Consider the following 20,913-nt stretch of genomic DNA (forward strand, 5'->3'; position numbering starts at 1 on the left):
TTGATGGATACCCATAATCTTTGCTTTTTAATTATTTCAAAAATGCTGCTATAATATTTCCAAGTATTTTCACCTATTTTTGACAGAGAATGCATTTATGAGGAACAACTATATGTTGTAATAAATATTCCCAATGAAATATCTGTTGATAGCAGACACATTTTGCAATGCCTTATAAATCATTATTGAGAAAAAAATTCATGTTTTACCATTTCCATTTGAAAGAATCCTATCTATGCTAGTGTAATGACCAAAAAAGATGAAACGACTAAGGAAACAAATGCTTTATCTTCTAAGCATATCCATTTATTAAGCAATTCATTTCAACTGACTAAAAAATCAGGGCCAGGGCCCTTCCTTAGCTTAGGGCTAACCCCTGAATACAGAGGATGATAGAAATTTATACATTAAAAACAATTAATCAAGGCCAATTATTTAAAAGGAAATAGTATGCTTGATAAACTAAATTTTAATTGGATGAAAAATTAGGGGAGAATGAACTGCAGGTGCAATTCCCTGAATTCAAGAAAAGAGATGTCCCACTCTTCTCAAGTGTCTGTAAACAATTAAAGGAATGTGGAAGCAATAATTGATTGATCACTATGGGACCAATTTTCAGGTGATCATGGGTTTTTTGAGATGTATAATTATGAGAAAATTTCTTACATCAGTTTTAGCATCTGACTGATTATTTTTAACGAACCTGGTACCTTCATTAGGTGTGTATAAATAGCTTATATAGGTGGTCCAGTTTATCAGTCATGCAGGGCTAGGTTCAAACAATGTAATAAAGTTTTCTCCTGATTCCCACAATTAAATAAGCCTTTCTCAGAAGAGAGAATTTGAAGTAGATCTATAATAGAATAGAAAGGGAATTAAGCTAGCTCCATAATTGAGTCATAAAATAGAATAAATGTGGTTCACTCAGTTCCCACAGTTAACCATTTGCTGTTCTAATCTATTCAAGTCTTTTAAAACCAATAAGAGAATTACTGTATAAGGATGTCTTTTGTCTTTCTCTTATTTCCATTTGAGCATTGATTGCCTGTTTGTTCTGAGGTCTATTGCTTGTATTCTGTAATCTGATTAATGAGGCAAAGTCCTTACAGGTCTTTAATTATGAGAATGTAAATGAAATATCAAAAGTCTATTGCTGTCATTTTTATTTTAGCTTTTTTCCATGTTTGTGATGTTCTTTCCCAGTTATGTAATGATAACAAATAGGGAATAAGTCCTTTTTATACCAGGGAATATTTTTGGGTGTATGGTGTGTGTAAGACCATCACTTTTCAAAGTATATTTGTTTGACCTACTAATAAAATTTAAAACTCAGGCATTTTTGATATAAGAAAGGAATTAAAGGAATAGATTTTGAAAAGATATTCCTTGCTGTTTAAAAAAAAAGAAAATAAAGCATTAGTCAGAGGATTTACATAACCCATTATGTACCAAGCACTTTATAAATGTCATTTTATCCTCATAACTACCCTGGAAGGTAGATTCTATTATTAGTCTCATTTTACACTTGAGGAAACTGAGGCAAACAGTGCCTAGGTGATTTGCTAGTAAATATCTGAGACTGAATTTATATTCAAATTTTTCTAACTATAGGCCCAGTGATTTATCTACTGTTTTGCCTAAGTATCCAAATTTAAAATTAAAATGAAACTTAAGATTTAAAGACCCTTATTTCTGAACATTGCTGACCTTATCAACAAACACTTATTAAGTGTCTACTATATATGGGGTAGTGCACTAGGCTCAGAAAGAAAAATTTTTGCTAAGATCTGTTCCCTATCTCCATGATGCTTACAGTGTAATAAGGGGGATAAAACACAAACAGACAGTATCTATACTACATAAAAGCAAATGAGGAACAAATTATAACATTCAATAAAGGGACTATGTCAGGCCCAAGAAAAAGGAGTATTTCTGACCACAGGAGAATCAAGGAAGACTTTCAAAGAAGGTAGCTATTGGTTGGGGCTTTCTTAATTGTAGAATGGTTAAAATTCAGGATGAAGATATAGTTCAGACTATTCACCAAAGGAACTGATCTCAGATTATAAATAAACCTAGAGGGAGAAGCAACTTGGAGGTATGAATGTGAGAACTGGAAGTTATAGTATAGTATATATATATATATATATATATTTATATATATATATATATATATATATATATATACTAAAAGGGGTAGAGGTACTAAAGATAAAATCAAGTTTCTATAATTCTACCCTGTCAGAGGTCTGCAAAAACATAATTTAAAAAATTTTATTTGGTCAATTTCAAACATTATTCCTTGGTTACAAAAATCATATTCTATTCCTCCCTCCCCTCCCCCCGCCCTTCCTGTAGTAGCTGACATGCAATTCTACTGGGTATTACATGTGTCCTTGATCTGAACCTATTTCCATACTGTTGACATTTGCATTAGGATGTTCATTGAGAGTCTATATCCCCAATCATATCCCCTCGAGCCATGAAATCAAGCAGTTGTTTTTCTTCCGTGTTTCTACTCCCATTGTTTTTCCTCTGAATGTGGATAGTGATCTTTCTCATAGATGCCTTCAGGTTGTTCATGATCACTGCATTGCCACTAATGGAGAAGTCCATTAGATTTGATTGTACCACAGCATATCAGTCTCTGTGTACAATGTTCTCCTGGTTCTGCTCCTCTTGCTCTGCATCACTTCCTGGAGGTTGTTCCATTGTCCATGGAATTCCTCCACTTTATTATTCCTTTGAGCAAAATAGTATTCCATCACTAACATATACCCACAATTTGTTCAGCCATTCCCTAGTAGAAGGGCATCCCCCTCATTTTCCAATTTTTTTGCCACCACAAAGAACACAGCTATTAATATTTTTGTACATGTCTTTTTCCTTATTATCTCTTTGGAGTACAAACCCAGCAGTGCTATGGCTGCATCAAAGAGCAAACAGTCTTTTAGCACCCTTTGGGCATAGTTCCAGATTACCCTCCAGAATGAAAACCCAATTTTTTGGATAATTCTATTTAATATTATTTAATTCCCTTGTAGTCCCATGTATTTTATTTCATGTATTTAAAAATTCATTCTGAGGAGTTAATGCACTTTACCAAACTGCCAGAGGGATCCATGATATGCAAAAAGGTTAAAAAACATTACTCTAAAAGATGGGAAGGAAAAAGATTTGTGAGTTATTGAAGATCAGGCTTACATGCTTAATCAAGGTAGGGCCACAGAGAGAAATCCTTAACCAGTTTGTATGCCAGAGTCCTTACAGACTGACTGCCCTTGGGATAAATATTTTTTTCTACCTTACCCCTTTTACCCATCTTGTAGGTTCTCTGATCTGGATACACTTATTAGCCGTGATTATGAAACAGTTATTTCTTCTCAGAAGCACCAAACTTGCTCATTCAATCAACAAGCATTTATTAAATGGTAGATACTACTTTGTAAAAGGAACTGTACTGACCTCTGACATAAAAAAAATGGAAACAGAGAGATAATATTTCTTTCTTTCATTGTAAGGATTCCTTGTGTTAGAGTAGTAGACATTTATTCTGGGGAATAATAAATCTGTGTCTCTCCTCTTTGCCGATCAGTTTGTGGACAGATGACTTTGAGTTTTTATTCAGTTTATTAATATTTTATTGGGTATGCAATGAAAGAAATCTTTTTTCTTATTAATTTTAGGGAAAATGATTTAGGTTCATAAAATAAATTCTTAGCTTACTCTGATATAATGAGGGTTAAATTGATGCAGTTATGGTTATTTTATAGAAATTTTTGTCCAATGTTTTTTTTTTAAACATTATTTTATTTGGTCATTTCCAAACATTATTAATTGGAAACAAAAATCATTTCTTTTCCTCTCCTCCCCCCCCCCCCATAGCTGGCACATGATTCCACTGGGTATCACATGTGTTCTTGACTCTAACCTATTTCCATGTTGTTGGTATTTGCTCTAGAGTGTTCATTTAGAGTCTCTCCTCAGTCATATCCCCTCCACCCCTGTAGTCAAGCAGTTACTTTTCTTCGGTGTTTTTACTCTCACAGTTTATCCTCTGCTTGTGGATAGTGTTTTTAGATCCCTGCAGATTGTCAGGGACATTGCATTGTCCCTAATGGAGAAGTCCATTACCTTCAATTGTACCACAGTGTATTAGTCTCTGTGTATAATGATTTCCTGGTTCTGCTCCTTTCACTCTGCATCACTTCCTGGAGGTCGTTCCAGACTCCATGGAATTCCTCCAGTTTATTATTCCTTTGAGCACAATAGTATTCCATCACCAACATATACCACAATTTGTTCAGCCATTCCCTCCAATGTTTTTTATAAAGCTTTAACTCATCTTATTGGATGTCCTCAAACCCAAAAACGAGGGATGAGTTTAAATTCTTGTTTATATACTTATTAGCTGTGGGACATAGGCATGCCTAATACCTCAATCATAAAATGGGAATAGTAATATTTATGCTGTATCTTAAAGGACTGTGATGAAGAAAGTATTTAAAGTACTATAAAAATGTGAAATATTAATCCTTTCTATCCTTATTACTAGCGCCTCATTTGTGGACATCCTATATATCCAAAAGACTAATCATCATTATCACTAGGATACATGCTTGGTATTTCTTCTGTCTCATAGTTCAACTACAATGTGCCATTAAACATGGCTTTAGTTGAATTCATTTTACTCCCCCAAATCTTTGCTATTGAAAATATTGAAAAGTGGTATAGAGTTCGGGAAAGAATGTTTCTTGGAGTCTAGCCTTGACAGTCTAACTGTGTGTCCTTGAGCAAGTCCCTTGTGTTCTCTGAGCTGCAGTATTTTCATCTAACTCTGTCAACACTGTCCACCTCTTTGGATTATTTTGATGAAAGGCCATGGTTTACTTTAGAGCATTGTAAGAGTATGAGGTCTTCTTATTACTACTATGTTAATTGCATTAAAGAATAAATTGCCATTTGTGGGATGTCCAGGAAATTTAGTCACCATTCATAATTTTGTACATATGGGAAAATGACTATTTAGTTGCAAACTACCAACATAAAGGAGAATTTTTTCAGCAAAACTAATGAGCATGTTGAGGGTTGCTTATCTATTAAGATTTCTTTAAGGCATTGTTTTAAAACTGAATGGTGAGTACTTTTTCTTAGTGGTTACATGACAAATGGAAAGCTCTGCAGATCAAACATGGCTGGGATCCTAGAGAAACAAATACAGAGGTCGTTTTGAAAATAATACATTGTTTTTCATGAGATGAGTCAGTGGTTCATTTAATTTTGGGGGTCAGAAATGGAAATGGTGAGCATGAAATAATAATTTCTGGTATATGATGGATTTGCCTGCATTCCCACAATATTGAAGTTCATGCAAATAAACAAATGAAAAATTGAGACAGTGCTCTATTAAAAATGTCATTATAATAAAACTTATAATTTTTTAAGGTAATAGTATATTCAGTAATATATTTAGGAATTTGAACAGCTTAATTTTATTGAGTCCCTTATCATTACTTTTTAGTGTTTACTTTTTTATGTTTCTCTTGAGTCTTGGGTTTGTGGAAAGGAAAACTGAAGCAAGTTTTGTACTTTCTGCCACTCAGGTGGAACAAATAGCAGATGGAATGTTAGAGAGAAGATATTGACAAGAATGACAGTTGGGGGAAGGGGAGACTTGGAGCAACAGTTTGTCTCCTGACGGGGACTCTCTCCTGACCCTAGGACTGCAAGGAGCCTCTCCCTGTCATGGGATAGAAGTACCTCTATTCCTGGACTTTTCCCAACTGTGTGCTCTACCTGGATTCCTATGAGCATGTCATCAAACAAAAGGATTTAAGGGGAGCATTTTGAACTGTAAAGCTGGTCTTTAGGGTGTCAGCCTGAAGAGACAGGTCCAACCAGCTCTGAAGGTCAGAACCATTTCTTCCTCTTACTGTCTACTGCTAAAGACTTTGAACTTAAGAAAACTAGCACAGATTAGCACAGACAGGAATAAAAGAAACCCTCCACCAGCCAGTGAGGCCTGGCCTCAGCTCAAAAGCTGAGAGAGACTCAAACCCAATCTAGGGAAATTCTGATTCCCTCTTCCCTGATACCTTCCAATCCAAACTTGTTATTAAATTCATCTTTATTTAAATAACCCACAGTCAGATAAGAGGACTATCATTTCAGGGGCATAGAAGGAGCTGAACCTAAGGACAGCCATTCAACCATAAATGGTCTTTATTGGACCCCTGCTAGGCAATCTTGGTCTGAGGGGAGGCTTTTCTCTCAGGGTGTGTGCTTACCTGCTCTGTGGTATCTTCAAAATCAATCAATAAAGAAGATGTCCCCTCAGGTGTCCCATTTCTCAGGAACCCCAATTTTCTAAGATAGCCTCTCAACAGGGGGTATCTCCATTTACTTCACCGGCTGCCATATTCTTTCTCTTTTCTTCAACTCCTCCATTCTCTCTTATATACCTTCCTCATCCCCTGTACCTTTTTAATCCCTACTATCCTTTTAAATATTGTAGCTTTGGCAGAGCCAGCTAGGTTTTTCCAGACTATTTTGCCAAAAATTTGGAAAGAAGGCAGTTAGAGGTGTGAGGAAAGTTTCAGAGAAATTGGGCCTATACACATTTCAAAAGCCTGTGTGACTGGAAAGCAGTCATTTTGAGAGCAGTGTTGAGTGCAGCTAATCTGTCTAGCAATACCACAGCCAAAAGAAACCACTCCTTCTTAAGGGAGGAGGCAATGTAAAGGGCCAGACTTAAAAACATTTTTTTCTTTTGCAAAAGGCTTTTCAGGATACAAGAAGGCAAAGAAACTATTACTTGTCATGGGTTATACAGCCTTGATTGGACATTTCTTTTATATGTTTTATAACTTATTTTTTGTCAAGATTACAGATTACATTTACTTTTTGCTTAACATATATGAAAGTTTTCAATGGCTGAAGATTAGTGTAGATTTCTTGATTTGATTCATTCCCACTTATGAGGGAGCATTATTCTCCTTAATCCGGTTATGCCATGCTCTGAAAAAAGGTGTGTATCTAATTTATGGGAAAAAAGAAAAGACAATGAAATGGCAGTGATGATTTTAGCCAGGAGGGAGGAGATGACACAACTAAAGCAAATGATTAAGCAAGTAACTGAGGAGAAACAAAGTTGTAAAGATATTAACACACAATAAGAGATACCTAAAAATAACAATGTAATGGACCAGGAAAAGTCAGATGGAGCTGAAGGGGGAATACCAATATTGCTACTAAGAGATCAAACAAGCCTACAATCAGACAGTGGCATAATTCATATTAAAACACATAAGCCATTGTTAAATTTATTGTGGTTGGACTTAACATATTAATTTGGTCATTGCCAGGGATTTAATTTCTAAATCCCAAAATGAATTACTAAAATAGTTTATTTTATAATAGAAGATATTAAGGAAGAGAGAGAGAGAGAAAACTCTAGCTTCTTCTGAGTCAGGTAGAAATTCTAAGGCCCTAATCAGGGAAAAGAGTCTCCAGATGATGGGCCATTCTCAGAGGTTCACACATCCAGAAAGTCAGGGAAACTAAGTCAGCCTTGATACTCACCAAGGTGATAGTCTAAAAGAAAAGTAATCTGAGGTCTCCTGCACATGCTTCTCCAGGGTCAAGTTTCACAGCCAAGTCTGAGTGTCTGTCTTCCAGTCTCTCTTCCAAGTGACTCTTCTTCACTCCAAACTTGAGAGACTGATCCTCCAGTACAACTCCCAGTCAGAGTTCTTCGATCTATCTATCTTGTCTGCCTCTGTTTCCTCTATTTAAGGATATTTTTCTCTTGTGTCACCTCTCCAAAATTTTTCATCTACCAATTATAGCAGATGCCCTCTCCAGGAGTGCCCACTCTTTAGTTCACCCCTTTTTGGGTTAGATTATATCTTTTTTTGGTTGTATCACACCTTTAGTATTTAGTTTGTACCTTTAGTAGTTAGTTCTCACCTTTAGTAATTAGTTCGCACCCTTTTGTGATTAAAATAGGCAGATCTACTTAAAATACTGAGTTAACTCTTTTGGGGATTAAAATCTAAAAATAGACTGGGAATTACAATTCAATTTTACCCACATGTTTCCTTTGCTGGAAATTGGGACACATGGTTTGAGATTGTTATTTAAGGCCACTATTAGTCCAAGCTAAGAACAAAAAGAGGTCCTGGAAAAGCAACATAAAGTATAGCAGCAACAATACACAAACATATACAAAATGTTGCAATTGTAATTGCAAAATTCATTTCAAGCACCAAATTTAGAAACTATGGGGAGATGCATCCAACAAGAGGTGAAACCACATTATTCACAAGTAGTTTCAGGTGCTGCTAAACAATGTCAGTTATGAAGCCAGGTGCATGGGGTAACATCCAAAAGGAAAAACGGGAAAGGAAATGGGGAATATGAAAAGGAAGGAGACTGCATGCAAATAGAATTTGGGGTTCCAAAAGCACAAAATAAAACTAAAGAGCAGATAGAAGAAGAAATCAAGTTAAATAATGATATAACAGAGATTAGAGAAAAAAATTTTTGGAACAGAGGAACAAGATACAAAGAAAGGGGAAGGAACTGATCTGGTGACAGTCTGTAATACACAAACCTTAAATTTATTAGGACATTATAACTTTAAAAGCCAAAGAACATGAAAGAATAAATCCAAGCAACAGTGGATTGCAACATTTCTCAGCATAAGACAATAGTGACTTAGCAGAAAGTAAAGAATATACTTTAGAAACAGAAAGTATAGAACAAATAGCAAAACCAAAACCAGAACCATATGAGACACAAATAGTAGAGGGTTTTAAACAAACTGCAAATGAATTAATTGAAGCACATAAGCAAACAATAGAATGGTCCAAGGGAGAGGAAAATGCAATAACAGAGAACATTCAAATTAGCAGACCTCCTGGAGACAATGACACTGAAATTAGGGATGACATTTCGAAAGAACATACCAATGACATAATAGAAAAGTCAACCTATGTCAAAGAATTCCAACCAAGAGCAACTGCACAAGAAAAAGCAAACACAAACATTATCACACCATCCTTAAGTCTCCATGATAATGCAATTCCATTGCAAACTGATTATGGATTGCAAAATGAATGTTCAAAGCTACAAGAGAAGTCTGTAGCTGAAGAACAAAACTGGGATATGATAGCAGTTCCACAGGAAGGAACAAACACACAAGAACCAAATTTATCAACACATAATAGAGTTACAGCATACTGCTGGGCAACAGCTAGCAAAAGGCTTTGGGAATATAGAAATGACTGAGCAAGAGTCAGAACAAGACATGAATCACACAGAACTACTATATACAATGATATTTGACAGAAAGCAAGGAAGACAAAGAACCTTATGAATATATCAAACTTCATAATCAAGATCCCAAAACTTTACAAGAGTGGGAGACAGATGATTACTTTAACAACTCAAATCAAGAACAAATGATCCTGTCAGAAGAGTTAGTTCAGGGCAAATAATACACAAATTCATTAGAAGAAATGATGGTGGCATTGGGAATCAAGAATTATCAAGAGTTTGAGGTTGAGGAAGAAGTCACTGAATTAGAAGACACTGAAATAGGAGTAGAACAAAATTATATACCTGATAGAAAACAAATATAGGAAGAAGCAAACAATGTAATGATCCTCTCACACCTTCCTTTCTCTGACTTTGAACTTCTCACAAACCAGATTGTTAATTAACAAGATATATACAAGCTTTACAAACAAAAATAGCAGAATTGCACAAAATGGGCTTCATACAATAAACAGTACCCCTGGATTACAATTTGTACAACATCAAACCAGGAGACAAAGTATACTTAAAGAATTTCAATAGAAAATTAACTACAGACATAAAATGGACTTGACCACATGAAGTATTGCTTACTAGCCCGGCTGCTATAAAAATTGCAGGGAAAGATTCATGCTTCCACTGTTGTTACATAAAACCAGAAAAATCCAACATCACTAACAGACATAGAAGAAGGTAGTTACACAAAAGATAGTGCTGAGAAATGAGAACAAAAACTGAAATGAAAACAAAAACTGATTAACATCAAAAAGTACACCACAAAGTGTCACACACACAAAGTGTCACACAATAGTGACACATCATGTTTGAGACAACAACATCCTAGCAGTCAAGCATGTCACAGCAAGAAGACAACTTTCCAGGCCAGAGGAAAAGCTTCCTAGAGGACAAGATTTCAAACAAGTCCAGAGGAAAAGATTTTAAAGTATCCCAGAGGAAAGGCATCAAGAAAAGCTGCTATAGAGAAGAAACAAAGAGAAAAGCTGAAATGGACAGCTAAGACTTTGAACTTCATAAATTTGTTTATATAAGAAGAGGACAGATGGAAAACAGGATTTATCTGTAAGATTGAGTGCAGCAAAATCATAAAACAACATTAATTTCACATATTAGGGAAATAGCATGCCACATTACATAACTTGGAAGAAAGAAGAGATCCATCTGTTAACATGAGAAGTGGAAATCTGAAGAAACTTGATAAGTGTTAATTCAACACAATACTATTAGACACAAAACACAAAATCACAAACTGACGTATATTAGGAGACATTGTTTAAGTAAATAAGTGTCTGAAATTGTATTTATGCAAAATGTATATATGTATATAGTTAGTTTCATAAGGTCTTGGGCAAATAGAATGATCAATAGATATTTCTATTTGATGAGATTAGAGAACCATGTATATTATTGTATTATATGTAAATAATCTCTAGAAATAATATATATGCTATAATTAGGTTAGTAGCATAGTGATAGAATCTGTAAATATGTAGCATAGTTTGTATATATGTTGTACATAAAATTAGATTATAGATTAGACTAGGGATTAAGAGAATAGTTATAATTAGTAGGGAATAGATTAGGAGTAAATTAAATTAAACATAGCACAGACAGTTAATTATACTTAGAAATAGACTTAAGCTGCATTTGCAGATAGTGTAATAGATATATTCTGAGGGGTATATTGATGGGATACTGAATGACAAATGGATCAAGGTTTGTCTACCCTTCCTCCCTATACCTCCCTATATCTCCCCTCTTCAGAAACCTTTCAGCTTCCCCGTCCCCCCTTTCTTCAGTTTCACTCAGTGTGAACTATGATGTTTTAGAGAAAATACTCTTTTCTCTTCTTTAACTCAAGGAAGGAGGATAAGGTAAGAGGGATGGGGTTTTCCCTATTACCTACAGGGAGCCTTGGCTATGTGACAAGGAAATCACTTTAAAAGACTGATATATATTAATTTAAGGTCGCCAAGGAATTCAGCTATGTAATTCCTAATGAAAACTCAAGTCAGCAGTAAATCTTTTATGGAGTTTAATTACAAACAGGAGGAAGAAAGGTATTAGAGATAGAGAGAGAGAGGGAGAGAGCAAGGGGAGAGAAGGGAATAGGGCTTAAATACCCCTTCTGTTTAGGCTGGGCCAAAAGGCCCAAGCCCTTAGATAGCTGAGGCAAAGAAAAGAGATCAGTCCCTATCACTCACGTGACCAAAATGGAGAAACAGTCTCAGGGCCTCCACCTCCAGCTTCCTTCAGAGCCAGCTTCTCAGAGCACAACCTCTCAGAGCAAAAACCTCTCCAACCAACCCCTCCTAGTCCTCAGACCCCGCTATCTTTAAGGAAACCATCCAAGTTGCCTCCCCTCAGTTCTCACATCTACCAATCACTGTCCATGTCTTCCCTGTGCCAATGGTGGCTCTACCTTAACCCAGGACCGCCCAGAGGTCTGTGGCTTTGCACATGTCTGTTGAAGGTCATATTCTCAAATAATTAAATCTTGATCCTTTGCTGCAGCCCTTCCTAAATCCTGTTACCCTGAGTAGGGTAGAGATTGGAATAATTAAATTTTGATCTATGCTGCAGCCCTTCCTAAATCCTGTTAGGACTGAGTAGGGTGGAGATTGCAATTTCCAAGACCTGGTTCTGTCATTCCAAGTATCTCCATTGTATCAATTCTAAAATCAATCATGACTCAAAGAAATTCCTGTTCTATGCTTAAGCATAGGTCAAAGCCCTTTCCATTGTTCAGCAAAAGGTTTCTGTCCTAAAGTAATCTTAAGAAGGGAGGAGGAGGAACCTCCCATGCCAATGGGGTTCACATTCCAATAGAGTTCCCACTATCGATAGGAAATTTTTCAAGTATGAAATTTCCCAATGGTGAAATTTCCAACATTTATAAGTCTAAGAAATTTTAAGGTTTACAGCTAGGAGGATATTGGGAAAAATGGCAATTCAGTCACTCTTGTGAAACAAAGTTGTAAAGCTGATGCTGAAATTATGTTTAATGGAACTATATATAGATAAAATAGTTTGCAAATAATTGTAGATATATAAAATGGGAAAATGTTTATATTAGTTTAACTTAGGAAGAGTAAGTAGCATTAGCACTAAGATTCAAATTTCTTTGCAATGGTTTTGTTCAAACATTTATTGTACTGAATTTATTGTAAAACCCTAAAACTACCCTTACCCAAACTTTCCTGCATAGAATTCCTTAGATATAGTTAAAGTTAGCATAGAATAGAGATAGAGTAATTGAGGGAATTTTATTATTTTGCGGGGACTAGTTAGAAAATAGATTTAGTATATTGGTAAGTATAACAAAAATAAGTTACCTTGGGAAGGTCACAACAAAAAAAGAGGATGATTGTGGAAAGGAAAACTTAAGCAAATTTTGGACTTTCTGCCACTCAGGTGGAACAAATAGCAGTTAGAATGTTAGAGAGAAGATATTGACAAGAATGACAGTTGATGGGGAGAGGGGAACTTGGAGAGTGACAGTCTCCTGATGGGGACTCTCTTCCTGGTCCTTGGACTGGGAGGAGCGCTCTCTCCCTGTCTCAGGACAGAAGTACCTCTATTCCTTGACTTTTTCCAACTGTGTGTTCTACCTGGATTCCTGTGAGCATGTCATTGAACAAAAGGAATTAAGGGGAGGAGTTTGAACTGTAAGGCCAGTCTTTAGGGCATCAGCACGAAGGGACAGGCCCAACAAGCTCTGAAGATCAGAACCATTTCTTCCTCTTGCTGTCTACTGCTAAAGACTTTGAATTTAAGAAAGCTAGCACAGATTAGCACAGATGGGAATAAAAGAAACCCTCCACCAGCCGGTGAAGCCTGGCCTCAGCTCAAAAGCTGAGAGAGACTCAAACCCAATCTAGGGAAATTCTGATTCCCTCTTCCCTGATACCTTCCAATCCAAACTTGTTATTAAATTCATCTTTTTTTAAATAACTGCAGTCAGATAAGAGTACAATCATTTCAGGGGACACAGAGGGAGCTGAAATTAAGTACAGCTATTCAACCATAAACAGTTCTTATTGGACCCCTACTAGGCAACCTTGGTCTGGGGGAAGGCTTGTCCCTTGGGGGGGGGTGTCCATGCTCATGTACTCTGGTATCTTCAATATCCATCAATAGAGAAGACATCCCCTCAGGCTATCATAGGTGGCCCATTTCTTGGGAACCCCAATTTTCCAAGATAGCCTATCAGCATGGGGTATCTCCTTTTACCTCACTGGCAGCCATATTCCCCCTCTCCCTTCAACGCCTCCATTCACTCTTATGAAACCTTACTTATGCCCTGCACCTTTTCAATCCCTACTATCCCATCAAATATTACAGTTTTGGTTTCCCTCGATTGGGTTTGAGTCTCTCTCAGCTTTAGAGCTAAGGCCAGGCCTCACAGGCTGGTGGAGGGTTTCTTTTATTCCTGTCAATGCTAATCTGTGCTAGTTTTCTTAAGTTCAAAGTTTTTAGCAGTTGACAGCAAGAGGAAGAAAAGATTCTGACTTTCAGAGCTGGTTGGGCCTGTCTCTTCAGGCTGATGCCCTAAAGACTGGCCTTACAGTTCAAACTCCTCCCCTTAAATCCTTTTGTTTGATGACATGCTCACAGGAATCCAGGTAGAGCACACAGTTAGGAAAAGTCCAGGAATAGAGGTACTTTTTTTTTTTCAACCCTTACCTTCCATCTTGGAGTCAATACTGTGTATTGGCTCCAAGGCAATAAAGGTACTTTTATCCAGAGACAGGGAGAGAATTCTCCTTCCAGTCCTTGGGTCAGGAAGAGAGTCCCCATAAGGAGACCAACTGACCCTCCAAGTATCCCCTCCCCCCACCAACTGTCATTCTTGTCAATGTCTTCTTTAACATTCCAACTGTTATTTGTTCCACTTGAGTGGCAGAAAGTCCAAAACTTCCTTTAGTTTTCCTTTCCACAGGTTTGAGTATCAGATTTTCTATCCATCTCTGATTTTTTCATCAGGAATGCTTGGAAGTTCTCTATTTCATTAAATATAGATATTTTCCTCTTAAAGGACATTTGTTCTTGATCAGTACTTATTTCCATGTTGTTGGTGTTTGCATTAGGATGTTCATTTAGAGTCTATATCCCCATCCATATCCCCTCAACCCATGTATTCAAGTACTTGTTTTCTTCTGTGTTTCTACTCCCACAGTTTTTCCTCTGAATGTGGATAGTGTTTTTTCTCATAGATCCCTCCAGGTTGTTCAGGATCACTGCATTGCCACCAATGGAGAAGTCCATTATATTCTATTGTACCACAGTGTATCGGTCTATGTATACAATGTTCTCCCGGTTCTGCTCCTTTCGCTCCTCATCACTTCCTGGAGGTTGTTCCAGTTCCCATGGAATTCCTCCACTTTATTATTCCTTTGAGCACAATAGTATTCCATAACAAACATATTCCACAATTTGTTCATCCATTCCCAAGTTGAAGGGCATCCCCTCATTTGGAAAGGTTATTCTTGATTTTAATCTTAATTCTTCTTTTGCCTTCCAGAATATCATATTTTAAGTCCTCCCTTCCTTTAATGTGGAAGTCATTAAAACTTGTTTGATCCTGACTGTAACTCCATGATATTTGAATTATTTCTTCCTGGGTAGCTTAAGTATTTTCTTTTTATCCTTACAACTCTGGGATTTGCCGGTAATATTCCTGGGAGTTTTCATTAGGGGAATCCCTTTCAGGAAGTGATCACTAATTTTTGTTTTATCCTTTGGATCTAAGATATCAAGACAATATTCCTTTGTAATTTCTTGAGATATATATCCTCCTTCTTTGATCATGAATTTCTGGTAGTACAATCATTTTTTAATGATCTCTTCTCAGTCTCATTTTCTAAGTAAACTATTTTTTTTTCTGATGAGCTATTTCACATTTTGTATTTTTCCATATTTTTGACTTGTTTTATTGTTTCTTTATTTCTCATGGAGTCATTGGTTTCAATTTATCTAATTCTAATTTTTGTGGAATCATTCTTCAGTGAGCTTTTGTATCTCTTTTCCCATTAACCAATTCTGCTTTTTAACAAATTCTTTTCTTCATTGATTTCCTGTAGCGCCTTTTACATTTGACCAATTCTTCTTTTTATGAAGTTTTTCTCTTCAGTGGATTTTCATTCCTCTTTTACCATTTGGCCAATACTGTTTTTTAATTTGTATTTTCTTCAGTGTTTTTGGTACTTTTAAAAAATTTATTAAGTTGTTAATTCTTTTTTCACAATTTTCTTGTATCACTCATTTCTTTCCCCTGTTTTTCCTCTACAATTCTTTTCTCTTTCATTTACTCTTCCATGAATTCTTATTTAATGATTATTATTTAGTTATTTTGGGGGGCATGATTTTTTATAACTGTTTTCACATTGTTGTCATAATTTGAGTTTATAGCTTGGTCTTCCCTGCTACCATAGTAGCTTTTTGTCAATTTTTTTTGTTGTTGCTTTATCATTTTTCCAGCCCATTTTTTTTACTTTGAAATTTATGTTAAAGTTGGACACTACTCAATGGGATGTAGGGAGGTACTGTGTCAAGCTTCAGGTTTTTTCATGAATCTATTTTCAAAATTATTCTGTTGATTTGGGCATTTTTGGTGCTTGTATTGTGATTCTGAGAAAAGTATGGTCAGTACAAGAAATTCATTGTAATTAACTTTGCTTAAGGTATGAATCCAATGTGTAGAAGAATTTGATGTATAGGGTATTATACAAATAGTTGGGAATTTTATGTATATAATATATGATTTTTTGGTGGTTTGTTGAAACATCCTTTTGTTTCCATGTGGTAGACTTTCATTTCTAGGAATGAGAAAGTATTATTTTTTATAGTTGAATAAATTTCTTAAATGAATTTAGTCATTTTATTGATATATTCTGTTTTTAATTGAGTTCATTCCCAAATATATCACTTTGCTTCTCTTATACGTTGAAGTATATGTTAATATTATTATTGCTGTTATTTTTTTAAGGAATAGTTCTCCCTATCTTTTCCAGGGAGTAAAGGAGTTATTCATAGACCTGATTCCAGTTTAATTGATATGGGAGCTTTGACTTGAAATCCCCTTCTTAAGCAGCCTGGTGTTCCCCTATTTAAAGGGTTCACCATCTTAATGCTGAATGCTCCATTGGCATAACCCCGTGTACCTCAGAACTAGCCTTTGCTTCCCTGGTATAGCTATCACATCCAGTTGAGCCATCCCTCACAACAAAAAAATTATAAAAGAGGATAAGAAAGCAACTCAGCAAAACTAACCAACATATCAACCAGGTCTTACATTAGGCAGAATGCTGTATACTTGGAAAACCTCTTCTCCACAATGAAGGAAGCAGAAGTATATTTTTTCTTTCTTGTCTAGTCACAAGATACAACTTAAAAATTATAAAGAATTATTTTTCCTTTCTTTTTTCTTTTTACATTGTTGTAGTAATTATGTCTGTATGTTCTGTCTGTTGCAGTCTCTACAAGTTCCTATGTGTCTTCTCATGCTTCTCTGCATCCTTCAAATATATTTTTATGGTACAGTAATATTTAATTCTTACAGCAAAATTTTTTTGCCCATTTTTTCAGTTAGTGGGTTTCTTTGTTTCTCATTCATAAATGTTACAGTCTAACCAAATTTAGAGTGTGTGTATTATCCCAAATTTCTTTATTTGCTAAATCAAAGTGCATCTTCAGAGTATTTTCTATGACATGTACAATATCCATAAGGATTGTTGGAAAAGACCTTAGAAACCACCTTGTCTGACCTGCTTCTTCACAAAAATGTCCCCTATAACATCTTCAGCAAATCCTTGAGTAAAGACTTCAATTAAGGAGTAATGTACTATTTCTTGGGACACTCTCAGATATTCTCATTGTTAAAATTTTTTTTCTCTCTATCAAGTTTAAATCTAAAATTTTTTTTCAACTTCCATTTGCTTTTCTTTATGTTTGTGGCCCTCTGGAATTGCATTCAAATTCAACTTTCACTTGATATCCCTTTAGGTTCTTGAAAAATAGCTCCCTGTGGTCTCTTACCTTCTTTATGCTAAGCAGCTCTGATTCTTTCATCTGATTCTTATGGAATATTATTGGGGGAACAGTGAATTCTCTCTATTTTATCAGCCCATTCTATAATTTAGTGCCCAGACCTAAACACAATACTCTTAATGTGGTTAGAATGAAGCAAAGAAAAGAGGGACCATTATGTAATACCTTGAATGCTATGTGTCTTATTATAGCCCAAGATAAGCTTATATTATTACTTATTATGAAAAAATCAAGTATCTTTCTAAAAACTCAATTCAGACACAAATATTTCACAAGTACATTCTTTAGGCAAGACACCATGTTAGGATCTGTGAAAAGAGCACTACAAAAATAACTGTGGTGCTAAATACCATTTAAAAAAATAAGAAATATAGTAAATAGATGTGACATCATTTGAAAATAAAATTACAGGTCTGGGAAAAAGATAAGATATTTTACTATCTCTAACTAGTTAGATATTTTCTTGACAATATTAATTTTATGTAGATTTGATCATATAAGTAAACTTATGTCATTTAACTTAAAATTTTGTTTCAACTTTTCATTTTGATCTTCACATCTAAATGGTCTTTTTATTTCTTAGGAAAACTAGAGTTATAACTTATAATCCATTTTGCAATGGAAAATGATGATTCTGAAGAAAGATGACAAAAATAAGTTTTGATAATTTTTGCTTTTTGCTTTTATAGATATCTTCACTTTAATCAGATTGAGACTTTGGACCCAGAATCATTCAACCACCTTCCTAAGCTTGAAAGGCTGTAAGTTTTCTTTTTCTTTTTTTTGACCTTAGCCTAAGGGTCATTGAGCCAATCTAATAGACACCAAGAGATCCATGAACTTAGATGGGGAAATTGCATTTTTTCTTTTCACTGTCATTTGGTTATGTTTATAAACCTGTGTATTTTATTTTATGCATTTAAAATCTTTACTCTGAGAAATGTGTCATGGACATTACACAGAAAGGTTAAGATCCCCTGCTTAAGAGTAATAATAAAGACAGTATATGATAAACCCAAAGATCCCAGGTTGTGGGACCAAAACCCACTATTTGATAAAAACTGCTGGGAAAATTGGAAGACAGTATGGGAGAGATTAGGTTTAGATCAACATCTCACCCCCTACACCAAGATAAACTCAGAATGGGTGAATGACCTGAATATAAAGAAGGAAACTATAAACAAATTAGGCGAATATAGAATAGTATATTAGTCAGATCTTTGGGAAAGGAAAGACTTTAAAACCAAGCAAGAGCTAGAAAATATCACAAAATGTAAAATCAATAATTTTGATGTCATCAAATTAAAAAGTTTTTGTACAAACAAAACGAATGCATCCAAAATTAGAAGAAAGGCAAGAAATTGGGAAACAATCTTCATTACAAAAACCTCTGACAAAGGTCTAATTACTCAAATTTATGAAGAGCCAAACCAATTGTACAAAAAATCAAGCCATTCTCCAATTGATAAATGGGCAAGGGACATGAAAAGGCAATTTTCAGTTAAAGAAATCAAAACTATTAATAAGCACATGAAAAAGTGTTCTAAATCTCTTATAATCAGAGAAATGCAAATCAAAACAACTCTGAAGTATCACCTCACACCTAGCAGATAGGCTAACATGACAGCAAAGGAAAGTAATGAATGCTGGAGGGGATATGGCAAAGTCGGAACATTAATTCATTGCTGGTGGAGTTGTGAATTGATCCAACCATTCTGGAGAGCAATTTGGAACTATGCCCAAAGGGCAATAAAAGACTGTCTGCCCTTTAATCCAACCATAGCACTGCTGGGCTTGTACCCCAAAGAGATAATAAGGAAAAAGACATGTACAAAAATGATTATAGCTACGTTCTTTGTGGTGGTAAAAAATTGGAAAATGAGGGGATGCCCTTCAATTGGGGAATGGCTGAAGAAATTGTGGTATATGTTGGTGATGGAATATTATTGTGCTCAAAGGAATAATAAAGTGGAGGAGTTCCATGGGGACTGGAACAACTTCCAGGAATTGATGCAGAGTGAGGGGAGCAGAACCAGGAAAACATTGTACACAGAGACTGATTCACTATGGTACAATTGAATGTAATGGACTTCTCCATTAGTGGCAATGCAATGACATTGAACAACCTGGAGGAATCTACAAGAAAAACCACTATCCACATCCAGAGGAAACACTGTGGGAGTAAAAACACCAAAGATAAACAACTGCTTGAATACATGGGTTGAGGAGATATGGATGGGGATATAGACTCTAAATGAACATCATAGTGCAAACAACATGGAAATAGGTTCTGATTAAGGACATAAGTAATACCCAATGAAATTGCTGTTGTCTGTGGGAAGGGTTGGTGGAGAGGAGGGAGGGAAACAATATGATTATTGTAACCAAGGAATAATGTTCTAAATTGACTAAATAAACTAATTCACATGGGGAAAAAAGAGTAATAATAAATCATCATCTTGGGATAATGTTATTTTGTTCCTTTATAATTTCTATTGGTATCCATTTTTAAAGTTAAATTATATTTTCTCAGAGTAGTATCATTAAAAAATAAACATTAAACTAGGCTAAAAATTAATGCTCTTAACCTAGTAATTAGTGAGTAATCTCAACAAACCAATGGTGATCTAGAATAGTAGAAACAAGACCTCTTTTAAATGATGCAGAAAGTAGTCACCTAAATCTTTTAAAAGATTAACCTCTCACCTTTTATCTATAATATACATATATTTAAAATGATTCATTATATTCTTTTAATCAACAGATTTTTGCATAACAATCGAATTGCTCACTTAGTTCCTGGAACATTCAGTCACTTGAATTCCATGAAGAGATTGTAAGTAAAATAATTTTTATTCCTAAGTTTCAGTATATTTAATTTCTGCATTTGTGATATTGCTCTTTATCCTGTAATGTTGTATAGCACACAAATATCTTTTCTTATAACAACTTATAACTATGTAAATGTTATTTTGATGATCTTTTTTACTTAGGAGGAGAATGATGGTCAAGAAAGGTTTGAATGAGTTTTCTAATGTTATTGGATTGATAAATAGTAGAACTTAGAATGAATCATACCAAAATATTCTAGGTCCAAGTTAAATCTTCTAATTCCTAGTTCAATTATCTAACCATGATACTGTATTAATATACACTTATGCATATTTGTACTAGTTAAGCATTTCCTTTGATTATTAATCATAGGAGCTTATACCAATCAGAAAATCTGTTATAAAAGATAAAAAGTAGTTGGTGTGTGTGTGTGTATGTGTGTGTGTGTGTGTGTGTGTGTGTCTGTCCGTCTGTCTGTCTGTCTGTCTCTGGGAGTTAAAACTTGGTTATATGATATAAGCATTTATAGTAAAATCTTGATTGATTTGATTGATTTAATATTTACCTTGTGAATATTAGTGGAGAAAATACTTGTTTTTACTTAAATTTCAATTGCTTTATAATGCAACATATTGTATTAATTTATCATAGGTTGTAATATACTACAAAGAAGAAATAACTCTGGTTATTCCAGAT

General features: G+C 35.1%; 1 protein-coding gene across 2 annotated transcripts in view; it reads left to right on the forward strand.

Moving 5' to 3' along the window:
• PXDN (peroxidasin) overlaps window positions 1–20,913 on the forward strand; it is a 168,529-nt gene that overhangs the window by 83,529 nt on the left and 64,087 nt on the right. For both annotated transcript variants that reach the window (XM_001381344.5, XM_056813382.1), the window contains 2 exons: window positions 18,075–18,146; window positions 20,150–20,221. In XM_001381344.5, coding sequence (XP_001381381.2) covers window positions 18,075–18,146; window positions 20,150–20,221 — 144 coding nt within the window. The remainder of the gene's footprint in view (window positions 1–18,074; window positions 18,147–20,149; window positions 20,222–20,913) is intronic.

This window comes from Monodelphis domestica, chromosome 1 (genome assembly GCF_027887165.1).
Source record: "Monodelphis domestica isolate mMonDom1 chromosome 1, mMonDom1.pri, whole genome shotgun sequence".
NCBI lineage: Eukaryota > Metazoa > Chordata > Mammalia > Didelphimorphia > Didelphidae > Monodelphis > Monodelphis domestica.